Source organism: Anas platyrhynchos, chromosome Z (assembly GCF_047663525.1).
Source record: "Anas platyrhynchos isolate ZD024472 breed Pekin duck chromosome Z, IASCAAS_PekinDuck_T2T, whole genome shotgun sequence".
In the NCBI taxonomy this organism is placed as follows: domain Eukaryota; kingdom Metazoa; phylum Chordata; class Aves; order Anseriformes; family Anatidae; genus Anas; species Anas platyrhynchos.
In genome coordinates, this window is record NC_092621.1 from 70308616 (window position 1) to 70323104 (window position 14489).

Consider the following 14489-nt stretch of genomic DNA (forward strand, 5'->3'; position numbering starts at 1 on the left):
CTGCGGTGGGGATTTCCCTTTGCCACTGCTGTGGCTGTCAGAGATTAGTGCTGCCTAATTGGAAGCTGCTATGGTATGGCTAAAGCATGGGCCTTTTAACTCTCTCCCCTGGACCGTGGAAGCAGGTGATTTGAACACTCCTTGTAGCAACTTTTTCTGTGTTTGAAGCCTGTTATCATGGCTTCCATCCCTCATCTCCACCCTGGAGCTTTTCGGGTTCCTTAGCAGGCCACACGGCCCTGATTTCTGGTCCCCAACACACTGGGCTGAGTTATCCTCGAATCGTCTGGCGCCTGTTCTCAGCACAGTGCTCAGTGCTCACATCTTTGCCTGGTGTTTGATGGGAAACACGAGCTGAGCTGAGCAATGCGGAGCCTGGAACCTGCCTGGGTTGGAAGAAAATACACAGAGAGCACCTCGAGGAGTAAATGCCAGGACTGCTCAGCCTTTCCCCCACATAAAAATAGGGGAAAATTGTTGGGATCAGCCCGTGATGGTGCTTCCAGGGCAGCTTCTCTTGCTGTGGATGCCCCATCCCTGGAGGTGCTCAAGGCCTTTGGGCAGCCTGGTCTGGTGGGAGGTGTCCCTGTCAGTTCTTCAGAGGTCAGGTAAGCATTTCCACATTCACGTCTGGCAAGGTCAGAAGGGCTGAGGAAGCTGTATTTGAGGATATCAAAGTACCCCGATAGTTTTCTGAGCAACTTATCAACTAGAAAATGAGTCCACCCACTGGGCTGAGGATCACTTCTGCTTCACTGCTTCCTCTTAAAACATACCAGACCCAGGAAAGCCAGGGACAATATGGCTGTGTCTTTAACAACAACAACAAAATAATTAAAAAATGAACCAAGGGTTTTGCAAAACAGCAGACGTACTGATCAATTCCAGGTCCTGCATGAGCTGCTGGTGACTGTGCTCGCTGCATCCGTGACTCAACTTGTGCATACCCAGAAACAGCAGGGCCAGGTGCACACCTATTTTTTCATTGAAGCCTGCACAGGACATGCCCAGAGGTTTCTCTGCTGACCTGCTGGTCACCGTCGTGCTGGGCCAGTGGTCCCTTGCTTGCAAGGGGCTGGAGCAGAGAAAGCTGTCACAGTCAGGTTGTTTTCTAACAAGACCTTTGCTCTCCGCAGATGTGAGAAATTGCAGCTATGACCCCACTTTCTCTGCCTCCTTCTGCTGTATTCCAGACCTTGGAGAAGAGATGAGGATCTTCTCACCCCTGCAGGGAAGCTCTGCTCTGCTCTGTAGTTAGGGTTCAGATCAGATCTTCATCTCAAACTGGTCCCTGCTGTTCAGCACAGAGCCCAGAAATGCCTGTTGTGAGGGCCTTCAGGGAATCTTTTAAAACTGCTTGCATGTCCTTGCTATGTCTCTTGCGGTTGTGTTGTCCTTCTAGTAGAGGCAGAGGAGCTGCTTCCCCTGTTTATGCCAGCAGCACGGAGCTGTGAAGCAAATGGATGTATTTTACTCTTTTATTTAGAGCGCTGTGTATTTTTTAATGAGGTGGTAGTGCTTCCAGTGGTAGGGCTGCACAGCTTAACTGGCAAAAGCCATGAAGGAAACATTGCTCGGCCTTGAGAGGCTTGTGCTGATTGCCTGCTGCATCCTAGTGAGCAGAGCTCTCTGTAGCCCTACTCCAGTACCTTCAGAAAAAAATCTCCTTAATGCTTCCTTCTTGGAAGAGACAGGAGAACATCCACAAGATCCCAGGTCTAGGTCTTTGCTCAGATGGGAGGACCTAGCCCCCAGCTCCAGCTGCTTCTCAAGTTAGGGATGTGCTGCCCATGGGCACGGTGTCACAGAAGTGACTCAGGACATTCCGCAGCCAAGGAGGAAACAGGCCCCAAGGGCAGATTTACGAAGCTTTTCTGAAGTTGAGTCATGATCATGAGATCCCTCCTCCGTTAAGGAAATGAAGGAGGCCGTGGTCTCGGAGCCCAGGTTAGAACGGGACTTTTGGTGCTCCTGTCACGCAGTCAGGAGCTCCGATTAATTTAATTATGGAGCTCTTCAAAATGCTTTTTTTTTTTTTTTTTATTTATTTTTAGGGGGAGGTGCAATTTTTTCCAATAAGAAGGCCTACTGTGCTGCCAAAATGTTGGTATATTTCCCCCCATTTTCTCCCATCCCCTTCACCAGCTGCTGTTTGACGCTGTTGTGAAAATGATGCCCCCTCCAAGCAGCAGTTTCCCTGAAATGGCGAAGAATTGTGCTGTCACCACTCCCTGCTGGAGGAGCTGAGGCTGCAAGACAAACTTCGGGTTTATGGGGCTGAAAGTCCACGCCATATGTGTGCACCTTGGTGTGCTGCCAGGGGCATTTTCAGGAAGGGACAACACACGCAGGGACCCTACAATCACGGAATAGTTGCTGTAGGAAAGGACCGACTCCGTGGGTCACGCTGCCTTGATAGCTGAGATCTGCCAGCTGTTCCCATAGCTGTTCCCACAGCCCTGCTGTTCTCACGAATTTGGGAGATTTTCTCCTGCTGAGGAACTACGTCTTGTCCCCGTAGGACAGGCTGTGCTCACAGGGGCTGGGATGTGGCCTTGGGCTTTGCCAGGGCTTGGAGCCGTTTCTGTACACAGGTCTGTACCCCGATGAGCATGGAGGCTGTCACTTCTGTCTCTAATCCCCTCTTATTCTGAGAGCGCCCCTGGAGATGCCCTCTGAGGATTTCTTCTGGGTCACACAGGGACTTTCCAGCACTGGAGTGAGACCCTTTCCAGGTGCTGCACCAACCACCCCTCTCAGACTATCTCTGTGTGCTGCCTTGTTTGGATGCAAAGGAATGGTTTGAGCAACAAGGTGCAGCTCTCCTGGTGGTAGCTCCAAATGTCCTTCATCCTTCCTAGAACATTTTCAGCTCCAGAATAATCTCAGGCCAACAAAGCACAATAATGTTTTCAGCTTCCCACCATGTTCACTTTCACTCTGGCTGTTTATTTATTTCTGGCATACCTTTCCCACATTGACTCCTTCCTGGGCAGTACCTCTTGGATCTCACCCCATTTCTACAGTAACGTGAGGCCCTGTGGGTGATTCTGGAGCTCTGCTTTAGCTTGTAGACAGCATTTTTGACATGGACGTCCCCCTGAACGTTGAATTGTCTCACCAGCCATGGGGTATACATTTTCTGCATCTTGGAATTTCACTGCCTGACCTTGGTCTGCAAATGCATCATCTAAATCTCCTGCTGCTGGGAGCGCGTCACTCCTTAAGTAATATGTTTCGGGATTTTACATGCAAAGGTTCATGTTGGTCACAGATCTGTCTCTCTCTTCTGGTAAGGTTGCAGGCAGACCAATAGGTGGTGGCTTGTGTGGCTGGATGCTGAAACATCTCTGTTCAGGCACTTTCCCATTCTTGAAGAGGCACTTGGCAGCACACTCATCTTTTCTGCATTTTGTTTTCACCTGTTTGCCTGAATTTCATCCAAGGATCATCATTTGATCCTTATTTTGACTCTTGCTTATATGAATCCTAGGACTGTGAATAGAGATCTCTGCTGCAAGCTGTGTGGTTTCGGCTTGGTTTGGTGGTCCTTGCTTTTCTCCAGTCCATCCACCTGCTCAGAACAGGACTATTACCCACATTAGATAAAGGAGTACATTGTTTTTTATAACGAAGTCGTGAAAGGATTATCTCCAGGGGTGGAGTCTTCCATCACCACTTGAGAAACCTGTTGCAGAGCTCCCCTCCACACTCTTCACAGCCAAATTTTTCCTAACGTCCATATATTTGCTTAATTTGGGATCAGCTTCTTCCATCATTCCAGCCTACTGATGCTGCACTGATCCAGGCTGTTTTCCCCCATACTTTTATTTTAATGCTGAGCTTTCTGCTGTGGCTGCAATAGTGTTGAGAGGGTCACTATTCCTCTAGGACCATCTTTGTCAATTTTCTGGTATTCCCAGCCACATCTTGCCTTTCTGTCTCTGGCAGATTTGGAGGTCCTATGAAGCCCACTCCAGTGGCAGCAGAGACTTAGTTCTACAAACTGCAGTAGCAAAAGGCTTTTGTTTCCAAACCTGGGCAATTGTTCCCAAGGCACAGTCCAAACTTGAGCATTTAGCTCCTCTTGTTTCCTTTGTTCCTTGTTTGCCATCAAAACCTTACAGGCAGTCTGTGCAGGATCTCAGTATCTTGCTGTGTGTTCCTGCTCTCTGTCGGAATGACGGCCCAACCACGAATGTCTGTCTGTGCTTGGTGACTCTTTTCTGAGTTGAGATCATTGCTGCTGAGGAACCTCGTACCTCCAGACCACAAACTTGCTTCTACCTGAAGAGCAGTTTAGCTAGAAGTTCCCTGGAGCATGGCAGCTAATTTCCCTTTGGAAAGCTAATGTTCCTGCTATAAGAGGGACTTGCTACGTACAGAAAACCTGTTGATTTTTTTTCTCGGTGTGAGTAAACCAAACCACTAGACCTGTAATGAATGTGAAGGTGTTTGAAAACACTGCCCCTCTAGGGCTGTTCAAAGATCTTGACAGTTGCTAGATTTTTTTTAATGCTAGATCAGCTGTTTTTTTACCTGTGAACATCCCTTCTCCCGAGATTAGTTTTCCAGGATCACTGCTTTATTTTTTAAGTAATTTGCATTTACTTACCTTTTTTTTGGGCTGAAGGTAGCCCTCACTGTGCCAGACCCTTTGCACCTCATGTTTTCTGCACAAGAAATTTAATCAGCTACAAATACAGACTAATGCAGGTTTAATACAGGTAGAACATGCCAGGTTTCAGGTAGGGAACAAAAAGGACTGTAAAAGCTAACTACGATCTACCAGGACTGATTTTTTTTTTTTTTCCCAGGTGTGAGTATTTGGCCAAGGTGGGGTTGGGTTGGCTGTGAGCTGTGCCAGTGGACGGGGAGGAGGCAGAGAACGGGACAGAACTGGTGTCCTAGCGCGATTCACAGACCAAATATTCCCGTGTAACATGGGATGCAGGCTCACGGGGTCTTGTGAAGCTCCAGTTTGACTGCCCAGGATCGAGCAGTACAGGCTCACAGCGTTTAACATGGTTCCTGTGAGGAAGCTGAGTGTCAGTTTGCAATACCGTGCCAGGTGCAAGGACACTTTGGTTTAGGATTGCTTGGGCCCCTACTTGTCAAGCGGTGAGGACTGGTGGTGATGCATCTGCCCTCCTGGCACTGAGTGCTTTCTTTCCTGCAGACACTCACCCACATGAGCAAGCAGTGTGAGTCTTGGTGTAACTCGAAAGCTGCTTGGCTGGGTTCCCTCTCAAACTGTAGTATCACCGATCCAGCACCACTGGTTAAGCTGTTTGCCAAATGCATGTTAAACAGACCGAAAATGGGCAAAAACAAGCCCTGCCCCAGCCTTCGCCCACATTCCTAGTTGATTGTGTGGGGCTCTCTTTCACCTGTAACTTGCTTGCCAGACCTGGGTTTCCTTTTCTCTGGGCAGCAGGAGCTTATCACTGCCCCCTCCGCTGCCTGGGTCTCGTGGAAAGAGCGCGAGTTAAGAGCCAGAATCACTCTTTGCTGACCAACACCGCCAGCTTCCTATTTAAAATCAGTCGTGCCAGCTTCATAGAGCTTCAGTGCTCTCTGTGGGAAGGGATTCTTGTGCTGAGTGTGCTTTGCGCATCTTGTTTAAACACCATTCAGAGTGCTGCCTGTGGTGCGGCTACACACCAGGTGCGCAGAATGTCATTGTCAGTGGGGAGGGAAACCAACAGGTGCCTGCCACCTTTCCTGTGATCTGTCAAACTTATTTTCTTCCCTTCATGCAAGCAAAATTTCGACTCCTTCTTGGTCCCAAACCACCTGAGGGCTAAATGAAGTATGCATCCAGACTGGCTCGTTCACTCCCCATCTCTCTCTCAGGCTTTCCTCGCCTGGGATGTTTTACCTTCCCTGCATCCTGGGTGCTGTGCTACCCGGGGTCATCTCCCCTTCAACCTGCTGCTGCCTGGCCCTGCCCCAGCGGTGTAGGGACGGCCTGGGGCTGGGGAGAGATCTCTTTTCTCTCCTCTCACCCACAGAGAGGAGCGAGGGGGTCACGCCAAAGGGGAAAAACACGTCCTGGGGGGGTCCCCTCCATCTCACGTCCCGCTGTCTCTCCGCCCCTACAGATGTCGTGGCACCCGCAGTACCGCAGCTCCAAGTTCCGCCACGTGTACGGCAAGGCCGCCAGCAAGGACAAGTGCTACGACTGCGTGCCCATCACCCACAGCGTCCATGACAACCACTTCTGCGCCGTCAACCCGCACTTCGTGGCGGTGGTGACCGAGTGCGCAGGCGGAGGGGCCTTCCTCGTCATCCCCATCCACCAGGTGAGCGCCGCCGGGGCGGGATGGCCTTCGTGGTGCTGGTGGGGGTCCGGGCTCTGCAGGGAGGTCGATCCCACAGGGGATATTCAGCCAGTGCTGCTCCTGGAGTTGCAAAATGCACGGAAGGGGCCCCAGATTGCCTGGCACGTGGGTACCTATGCGTCCTAGGTGGCTGCTCGCAGGTTCTCGGCACCTTCCTTCCTTTCGTACCCCGGTTGCCTGTCTTGTGTAATCAACGGGAGCTGTGCTGTTCAGATGTTTGTCTCCCAGGAAAGACTGCAAATCAAAAAGCAATTAGTAGATATGAAAGGTAAGAACTGAAAGGTGCTTTAGTGCCTTGGCTTCATCTGCCACCGGAGCAGAGCATGGTGTATTTTGCTCTAACTACCTTCTCCTTTGTGAAAGAATGGAGACACAGTTATGAGACAATGAAGCTCTTTAGCTTCAAACACTGATGCTGGAAAAACTTCCCTTTCGGAAACAAATCCCATGTTTGTGGGTTCTGATGACTTGGAGATCTGATGAGAGGGAGAAGCTGGCTGTTTGGCATTTATTGCTGCAGAAGAATTAGGCATGCACTAATGTGGATTAACTTTGGTATGAGATTATGGGCTCCCTGGAATCAGGGCAGAACAGATGAAAGGCAAAAGTTCAGCCTTTAATTAAAAGTTAATTGATGGTGTTATTGTAATGCCACTTTTTCAATATATATTTGCTAAGGATGAAAGTGAACTGGGTGTGCTTGAAGAGCCTAGTGCAGTTCCCGGCGCTTCTAGACTTTGTTTATTCAACTCATTAACCGCTGGTGCTGTTCAGAGACAGTCCTAAAATTAACCACTACCCTGTTTTTCTTGACTGAGTCACTTCTGCCCCCTCGACCACGATCTGTTGGGGCTGAAGAACTTGTCTTTATCACAGACCTGCATCTCTGAGCAGGCAGCTGGGACTGTGGGACATGGGGTGGGACCCAGCTCTCAAAGTGTTGGCAAAAAGAGCTCAAGATGCTTGCACGGCTTACTATTAATTCTTCTGTCTTGAAACCTCTTCTCAATTTAGCTCATCCTTAGTAGCAGTCCCTCTATTCTTAACACCTGTTTCAATGCTCCACCCAGGTCTGAAAGACTGCCTGCAGAAGTGAAAGGCACAGCAGAACTAGAAGAGATAACTAGAGAAGGATAATTAAAGTATGTCAATGAAAATGTGAAATTACTTTCATTTGAGGAGTTGAGACTTTGAAGGTTAGGCCTCCATTAGTCCTGGGAAAAAGGACAAATGAGCGAGACACATCAAACTGTGAACGGGGTGGGGGAAGAAGTGTAGGGAGAATTCCTGATTTGGGTAGTGAAGGGGAGGGACAGCAGCGATCAGATCGGCAGCAGGCATGGGTGGACGCTTCTGCAGTTCAACTGTGGAGCTCACAGCCCTGGATACCGAAGAGCCTGGAAGAATTAAGGGGTTCAAAACAGGACAGAGTTATGGACCTGTATGTGTTGTGCTTCTTCCAGCTGCTCTCCCAATACCTGTTTCTGACACAAGCTGTGGGGGAGAGTGGCCTCGGCCACCCACAGAAGGGGGTTCTCTGAGCCTGGGGGCTGTGGTACCAGTTACTTTTATTTCAAGCTATGCTTCTGAACTGGTGGCACCTGGTGAAGAGCAGCAGCTTTTGGCTTGTGCTCCCAGTGGTGGTATTTGTGGCTGCCAGCTCCTACAGCGGCGGTGACCCGCAGCACTCCGGGCTCTTGGCTTGTGCCCCTGGCTGCCAGGGAGACGAAGGCAGCCTGGTCTGGAGGCTTGTGTCTGGCATTGAATTGCCCTCTCATGACTGGTAGCCAATCTTTTTTTTTTTTTTTTTTGGCTGGATTTGCAGCTCTTGTCTCTGGTTTAATGGTGTCTCTTTTCTTCTCTCCTGCTGACTCATGGAAGCTGAGCTCTCTCGTCCCTTGAAGAAATCCCACTTCTTGCCTCCTGCACCATTCTTCCTCCCTTTCCCAGAGCTTGGCAGTAAGGCAGGGGTGGAGAGCAGCAGGGCTTAACAAAAGAAAGAGCTCTTAGCCACAGATACCCCATCCAGCACACCTAGAAACACATTGCCTACTACCTGAAGAGGAATGAGTTGAACATTTGCCACTGCTTGGAAAACAGTCTTCTGTTGCAGAACATATTGCTTAGATCCTGACGAAGATCAGTCAGGTCCTCGCTCAAGCTGGCTGGGTGGAACAGCTTTCCATCGCAGCAGGAAAGCAGCTGTGGGCACAGGGGCTGTCTGGGGCCTGGCACAGAGCGAGTGCCTTTGTAAATCTCACGAGTCCAGGGACACGCATGCCTTCCTTTTGCCTTCTCCCATGACCAGACCTGAGACAAAGAGGCAGCAGGATGCAAACAAAGTCCTGAGAGACAGGATGGGTGGGTTGCAGGGGGGTAGGTGAAGAGTGGGAGAAGCTTCAGGATGGGGCCCGGCATGGCATAGTGGCAGTTTGGCCGGGTGGCCTGGGAGCCTCCCAGACAGAGCAGACAGGCAGCCAGCTTTGGGAGGGGACGGAGCTCCCATAGGGATCAAGGGATCCCTGTGGAGCTGGCTGCCCAGCCCTCTGAGTTGTGAGCTTGAAACCAAGCCCTGAAGCCCGCAAAAGGACACCGTGGGTGGGGGAACTCTTATTAAAGGCCTTTTATCTCTTTTCTGCTGCCTTCCCAAGTCACTTTGTATTGTTGCTGTCATAAAACTGATTTGTTTTAAAGTGGAGTCTAAAAAAGCAGTCTTTTACATTTCAAAGCCTGCTGGGTGTTCAGTTTGAAGCAGGTTAGTCCCAGTCGATGAGACAAACTTTCTTGTGAAGCCAGAGTGGTTGCATGCTGTGTCCTGTTCTACACCAAAAAACGACCATTCAGCAGGACTTTGAGGCTGGGACATGGCAAATGACATGGCCACATCCAGGTTAGGATCAGCACTGATGCCCCTCCACTGCATGCTCTCAAGTCCACCTCCAGAGCGGTGTGGGGAGCACACCCACAGCAGCGTCTGCTTTTCAGAAGGGCATGCAGTTGCATTCATCTTGATTTATGATTTGGAAGAAATCCCTCACTCAGAGGGAGGTGAGGCCCTGGCACAGGCTGCCCGGAGGAGCTGTGGCTGCCCCATCCCTGGAGGTGCTCAAGGCCAGGCTGGATGGGGCTTTGGGCAGCCTGGGCTGGTGGGAGGTGTCCCTGCCCATGGCAGGGGGCTGGAACTGGGTGGGCTTTAAGGTCCCTTCCAGCCCAAACCATTCTGTGATTCTTCCAGCTGGGATAAAAGTGGGCAGGTAGGCATGACTGGCTTGCAACCATGTCTGCCTCCTCAGGTGAGCGACATTTGCTCTCGCACAGAAGTCTGCGTTCCTGGAGCACCTCCTGCTCCTCCTGCTTCTGACAGGAAGGAGCAAGTGTTGCTCTGATGTTAATCAAATCCCCAGCACCCTCTCTATCACGTAGTAGACAAATTGACATGACTGTAGCAGAGGCTGTCTGCAGCGTGGGTTTATCCTGATGCAACACAGCCCCCTTTCGGCACAAGCTCCTCAGCACTCAGTGTGCTGCTTCGTGCACGACAGCAGTGAGTATGCTGCCCAAACGTGGCTTATTCTGGGAGAGAGTCCTGAGTCTGATTTAATGCGGTGAATGGCTGGATTTGAAAGCCATCAGAGAGAAATGCATAGCTTGTTGAAGGAAAAACTGCGTTTGTAATTTGTGTTGTTGCTTAAAAAATAAATAAAATAAAATAAATAATAAAATAAAATAAAATAATAAAATAATAACATAAAATAAAATAAAACAAAATAAAATAATAAAATAAAATAAAAGCTAGTTGAAGAGGCTAAAAATGATCAGCAAAACCATTTTTCCTGCTTAACAGAAATTTATTCTCAAGGAACAGATAAGAGATTTTCTCTCCCCCCAAATCTTTAAGAAATGTGGAAGATTCAACTGATTCCTAAGTGTTTCCACTCTAAGTTTTATTCTGGTGTCTGAATCAAATAATAGCTTATGTAACCTCTGCTGTATGTGTACAGATTTCTCAGTAGCACTGTGAAGTCCTGCACAGCACCACGTTATTTTCCTGTCTGTGATATCGTCAGGATTTGCCTTACAGGGACAGCGAAACCCCATTCCCAACAGAAGGAGGCCACCCAGGGCATTTGGAGCATAACAATCAGAAAGAGGTTACTTGGTGGAGCTGGATGGGTCTTACTTGAAAATGTCCTGTAATTCCATGGCTCCCCTAAGGTTTCATGATATATATATACATATTTTTTTATTTTTTTCCAGACAGGGAAGCTCGACCCACATTATCCCAGAATATGTGGGCACAAAGGAAACGTTCTGGACATCAAGTGGAACCCATTCAATGACTTTGTAATAGCCTCGTGTTCAGAAGATGCCACTGTAAGTTTCCCAGCTTATACTCAATGTTATTGCCTGGCTAATGTGCTTTTGGGGGAAAGCAATAGGAAAAGAACCAAGAGGCCCAGGGATGAGATGTGAAAATGCATGTAATCTTCAAGAACAGCCATGTAAGATCCCTGTATTTCTCTATGTGATCCCTTCCAAATGATGTATCAAAATCATGATAGGAAGAAGATCTGTTTGTGTGTGGGCTTCCATCTTTAGAGGTTTGTTTGCGTGAGAAAGAAGTAAATGTAAAATTGGTTCAAGGTTAATCACTGTGAAACTCCTCCTTTACTGCAAAATAAAACTTTCAACGCAATGTAATCTGTGACAGCTGTTTCAGATCATTTCTCCACACAGCAAGTTTGAACTTGTTTCTCTCTGAGTTACTCTGTAAAGTCATGCTGGATCAGCTATGGGGTAGTTAAGGAGTCTGTGTCGTACTTTATTCCAACCACAGCATCAACGAAATGAGTATTTTCCAACTGAACACAGAGAAAGGCTCCAGGGATGCAAAGGGTAATGCTAATACAAACCTATAAAAAGGTATCAAATTCTTAAGTCAGGTTTATGTTTTATGCCAGTTGGGCTGAGATTGATGTAAATAAGATGCAGTCACACAGTTTAGCTCAGCGTAGGTGCAGTCTGGTTATTAGGAACTGGAAAATGCAATTAATTCGTGTAAGGGACAGTCTAGCCTATATCTGCCCACGGGAAAATTGCTTTCTGTGGCTTATCAAAAGCGCGGTGTTGGCTCTTATGACAGTAAGAACATCTAACTACTATGGTCTTTCTCAGAGATCCTGTGTGTATTTTCTCCCACTGGGTATATTTGCCCTTTGCCACACAGAATCAGGGAGGTTCCCTTTGTCATTTCCTCCAGCCCTGACTTGGTGGTTTATCTTCTGCCATTTCAGCTCTGTCAGAAACCTCTCTTGAGTTGGGAATATATGATCTTTGAATTTTCCTTCCCGTTTAGTGACTTTTCTTTGCCTTTTTTTTTTTTTTTTTTTAGGATCTTTGTGTCTTTTTTGACAATGTTTTTCAATTTCTGGGCTGCCTGGGGGGGTTATATTTTATCTTCCAACTGGAATGCCAGGTGTTCATGCTGTCTCAGAAAGGACTTGTGGCAGGAACGCACCACCACGACCTCTCTTTTAAGTCTCAGATGAGAAAAGAGCACAAGCTTCAAAGCTTCCTGCTGCAGTTGCAGAATATATTCAAATAACACAATTACAGAATCATTCAGGGTTAAAGGGAGCTTGGGAGCTTTAGTCTGTGGAGCTGAGTCTTGAAAACCTGCAAGGATGCAAACTTCACCACCTTTTCCGTTTTTTCTTATACGCAGCTAGAATCTTCCCAGTGTAGTTAATGGCCACCGTATCCAATCGTCCTACTCTGCACTTCAGTAGCATGCATGGCTCTATTTTCTCCGTTATCTTGTTAGTACCAAGGGCTTTTATCAGGTTCTTCTCAAGATGTCTTCTCCAAGCCATGCAAGCCCATCTCCCCTCCTCACAGGACAAGTGCTGTGGCCTCCTGAACATCCTGGTGGTTTCCACTGGACTCACTGAAGTTTATCAGTAACTTTCTTGTGCTAGGACATGCAAAAGTGGGTGCAGCACTCCAGTGGTTGTTTAAAGATTGCTGAGTAAAGTGAAAAATCATTTCCCTTGATCCAGGAGCTCTCTTCCTGTTTTTTCCAGACCATGATGTTGCTAGCTTTCACTGCTGCCAGGGCATGCTGCCAGGTCTTATTTATTCTCTTGTCTACCAGGACTCATTCCATGGAGTCAAGATCTGTCTTACCTGTCCTGTCCTGTCCTGCAGAGCTCAGACTGGATAGCTATTGGGACACCACTGCAGCAACACCTTCTCTGTCCTGACCCAATAAGTATGAGAAGTTTTAGGGTCCCAGAGATGCCCACCACTTCCATTGGGCTGGACATTTGAACCAAACCCTTCTTTCCTCTCTGTTGTTTAAGGCCTGGTGCTCCCTGCCATTTTTCAGCATCAGCATGAGGCACTGCTCTGGCTTGTGTGTGAGGATATATCTGATTGCTCCTACTGCACTGGTTTTCCCTGAAAATGTTGAGGTGGGCCACAAGCTTGTGTGAAGATGGTGAACGTTTCCCACCACCCATGTTCCTAAAAGGTTTCTTGGTCATTAGCCAGCCTTTCTGGAGCGTGCCATTGTGATAACACAACTAAATTTTGTGGCCTACAGCTGAAGCATGCAGAGTGGTGCTTTAGGGCATGGGAGGGGATGGACAGTCTGTAAATGTCCAGTGCCCTTCCCAGGTCCTACTGCTGCCTTGGACTGGGGCTAAGAAAAGTGGCCTGGGGCCGAGAGCTTGAGCTTAGAGCAGGAAGCAAGCTCATCCTCCTGCCTCTTCTGTTCCTTCTGGAAAATCATCAGGCATGTATGAATTCATCCTGATGAAGACCTTCTCCCCTGTGGTTGGAGAGTCAACTCCGTGTCCTTAACTTTGCTTTGTCAGGTTTTCTTCAAGATGCCGTGGAGCAGACTGCTGGTGAGCTAGGTTGCTCATGCTTGGCCTTGGCAGTTCTTGTTCCAAGACCTGCTTCTCCTACCCACTAAGGAATGAGAATTGCTGCCATTTCATGAACCCTGAAACTCCAGTCAGGGTCTTACCACCAAACATTTCATAGCATGGTTCGTTCTAGGCCGTTCTTCATAGTGTGGACACACACCATTTCCCTCTTCCCTCCTCTCTCAGCACCATTCATTTAGTGGTTATAGCTGTTGAAACTGTAGGGTGTGATGCTTCCTCTTGCTGCTGTGGAAGTTCATTAGAGGCTACAGGCCCCCACAGTCCTAACGTTTCTGAGGGACTTGATTCTTTAATGAGATAAGCACTGGTGAGAAGGAGGGTGCTTGTGATCCTTCCTAGCAGGTCCCTGAATTTGTGCCTCTCCTTCTTTGGTGTAGAATATTGTGATTCTCATCAGCCAAGCACTGGGAGACTCAGGCAGCTGTAGCTAATTTCCACCAGCTTTCTCATTCAAAGAGCATTTCCATCTGGCTTCAGGTTAAGTCCTAGAGAATTTCCCAGAAGTAGAATCACTTTCCTTGAGCCAAAGGGTTAATCTGTTGTCATCCTAAAGGCTTGTGCTTCTAAGATCAGTGTGAGAAAGACTCTTTCCTTTTACCTGCACAGGTTCAGCTGCTTTTGCAGGCCACCTCTATTGTCTCCTTCCACATCAAGAGGACAGAATTTATTCTTGTCTTCATGCAGCACCTTCCAGATGAATCCAGATGAATCCAGTAGTCCTGTCATGAGACAGCAAACTTCCCTTGTGTTATACTGCCCAGGCTGCTCAGGACATCCACCCTGTGGCCACCTGAGTGGGCTTCTGTGTCCTTTGACCGTGCTGTTTGCAAAATATTTAGCATTTGTGCAGTTTTCAGGGGACAAATAGTACTATAGTTATTATCTGACCGGGGCACTGTCAGTTCTTCTACCAGGTAGCACTGAGTGGATGGCTGCTTGCATCAGCCACTGCTATAATATTTTCTGGGACTCTTTGCTGAAGTCTATCTCATATTTGCCCATTCCTGCTCAAAGTTTGGTAGAAGACAAGGTAGAAAGAAGAACTTCTTTACCGAAAGGGTTGTTAGACATTGGAACAGGCTGCCCAGGGAAGTGGTGGAGTCACCATCCCTGGAAATCTTTAAAAGACGTTTAGATGTAGAGCTTAGGGATATGGTTTAGTGGGGATTGTTAGCGTTAGGTCAGAGGTTGG

The 14489-nt window shown here is 48.2% G+C and overlaps 1 protein-coding gene across 2 annotated transcripts in view; it reads left to right on the forward strand.

The window, feature by feature from the left end:
• Nucleotides 1-14489, forward strand: part of CORO2A (coronin 2A) — a 45138-nt gene that overhangs the window by 21256 nt on the left and 9393 nt on the right. For both annotated transcript variants that reach the window (XM_038170462.2, XM_038170463.2), the window contains 2 exons: nt 6105-6305; nt 10602-10718. In XM_038170462.2, coding sequence (XP_038026390.1) covers nt 6105-6305; nt 10602-10718 — 318 coding nt within the window. The remainder of the gene's footprint in view (nt 1-6104; nt 6306-10601; nt 10719-14489) is intronic.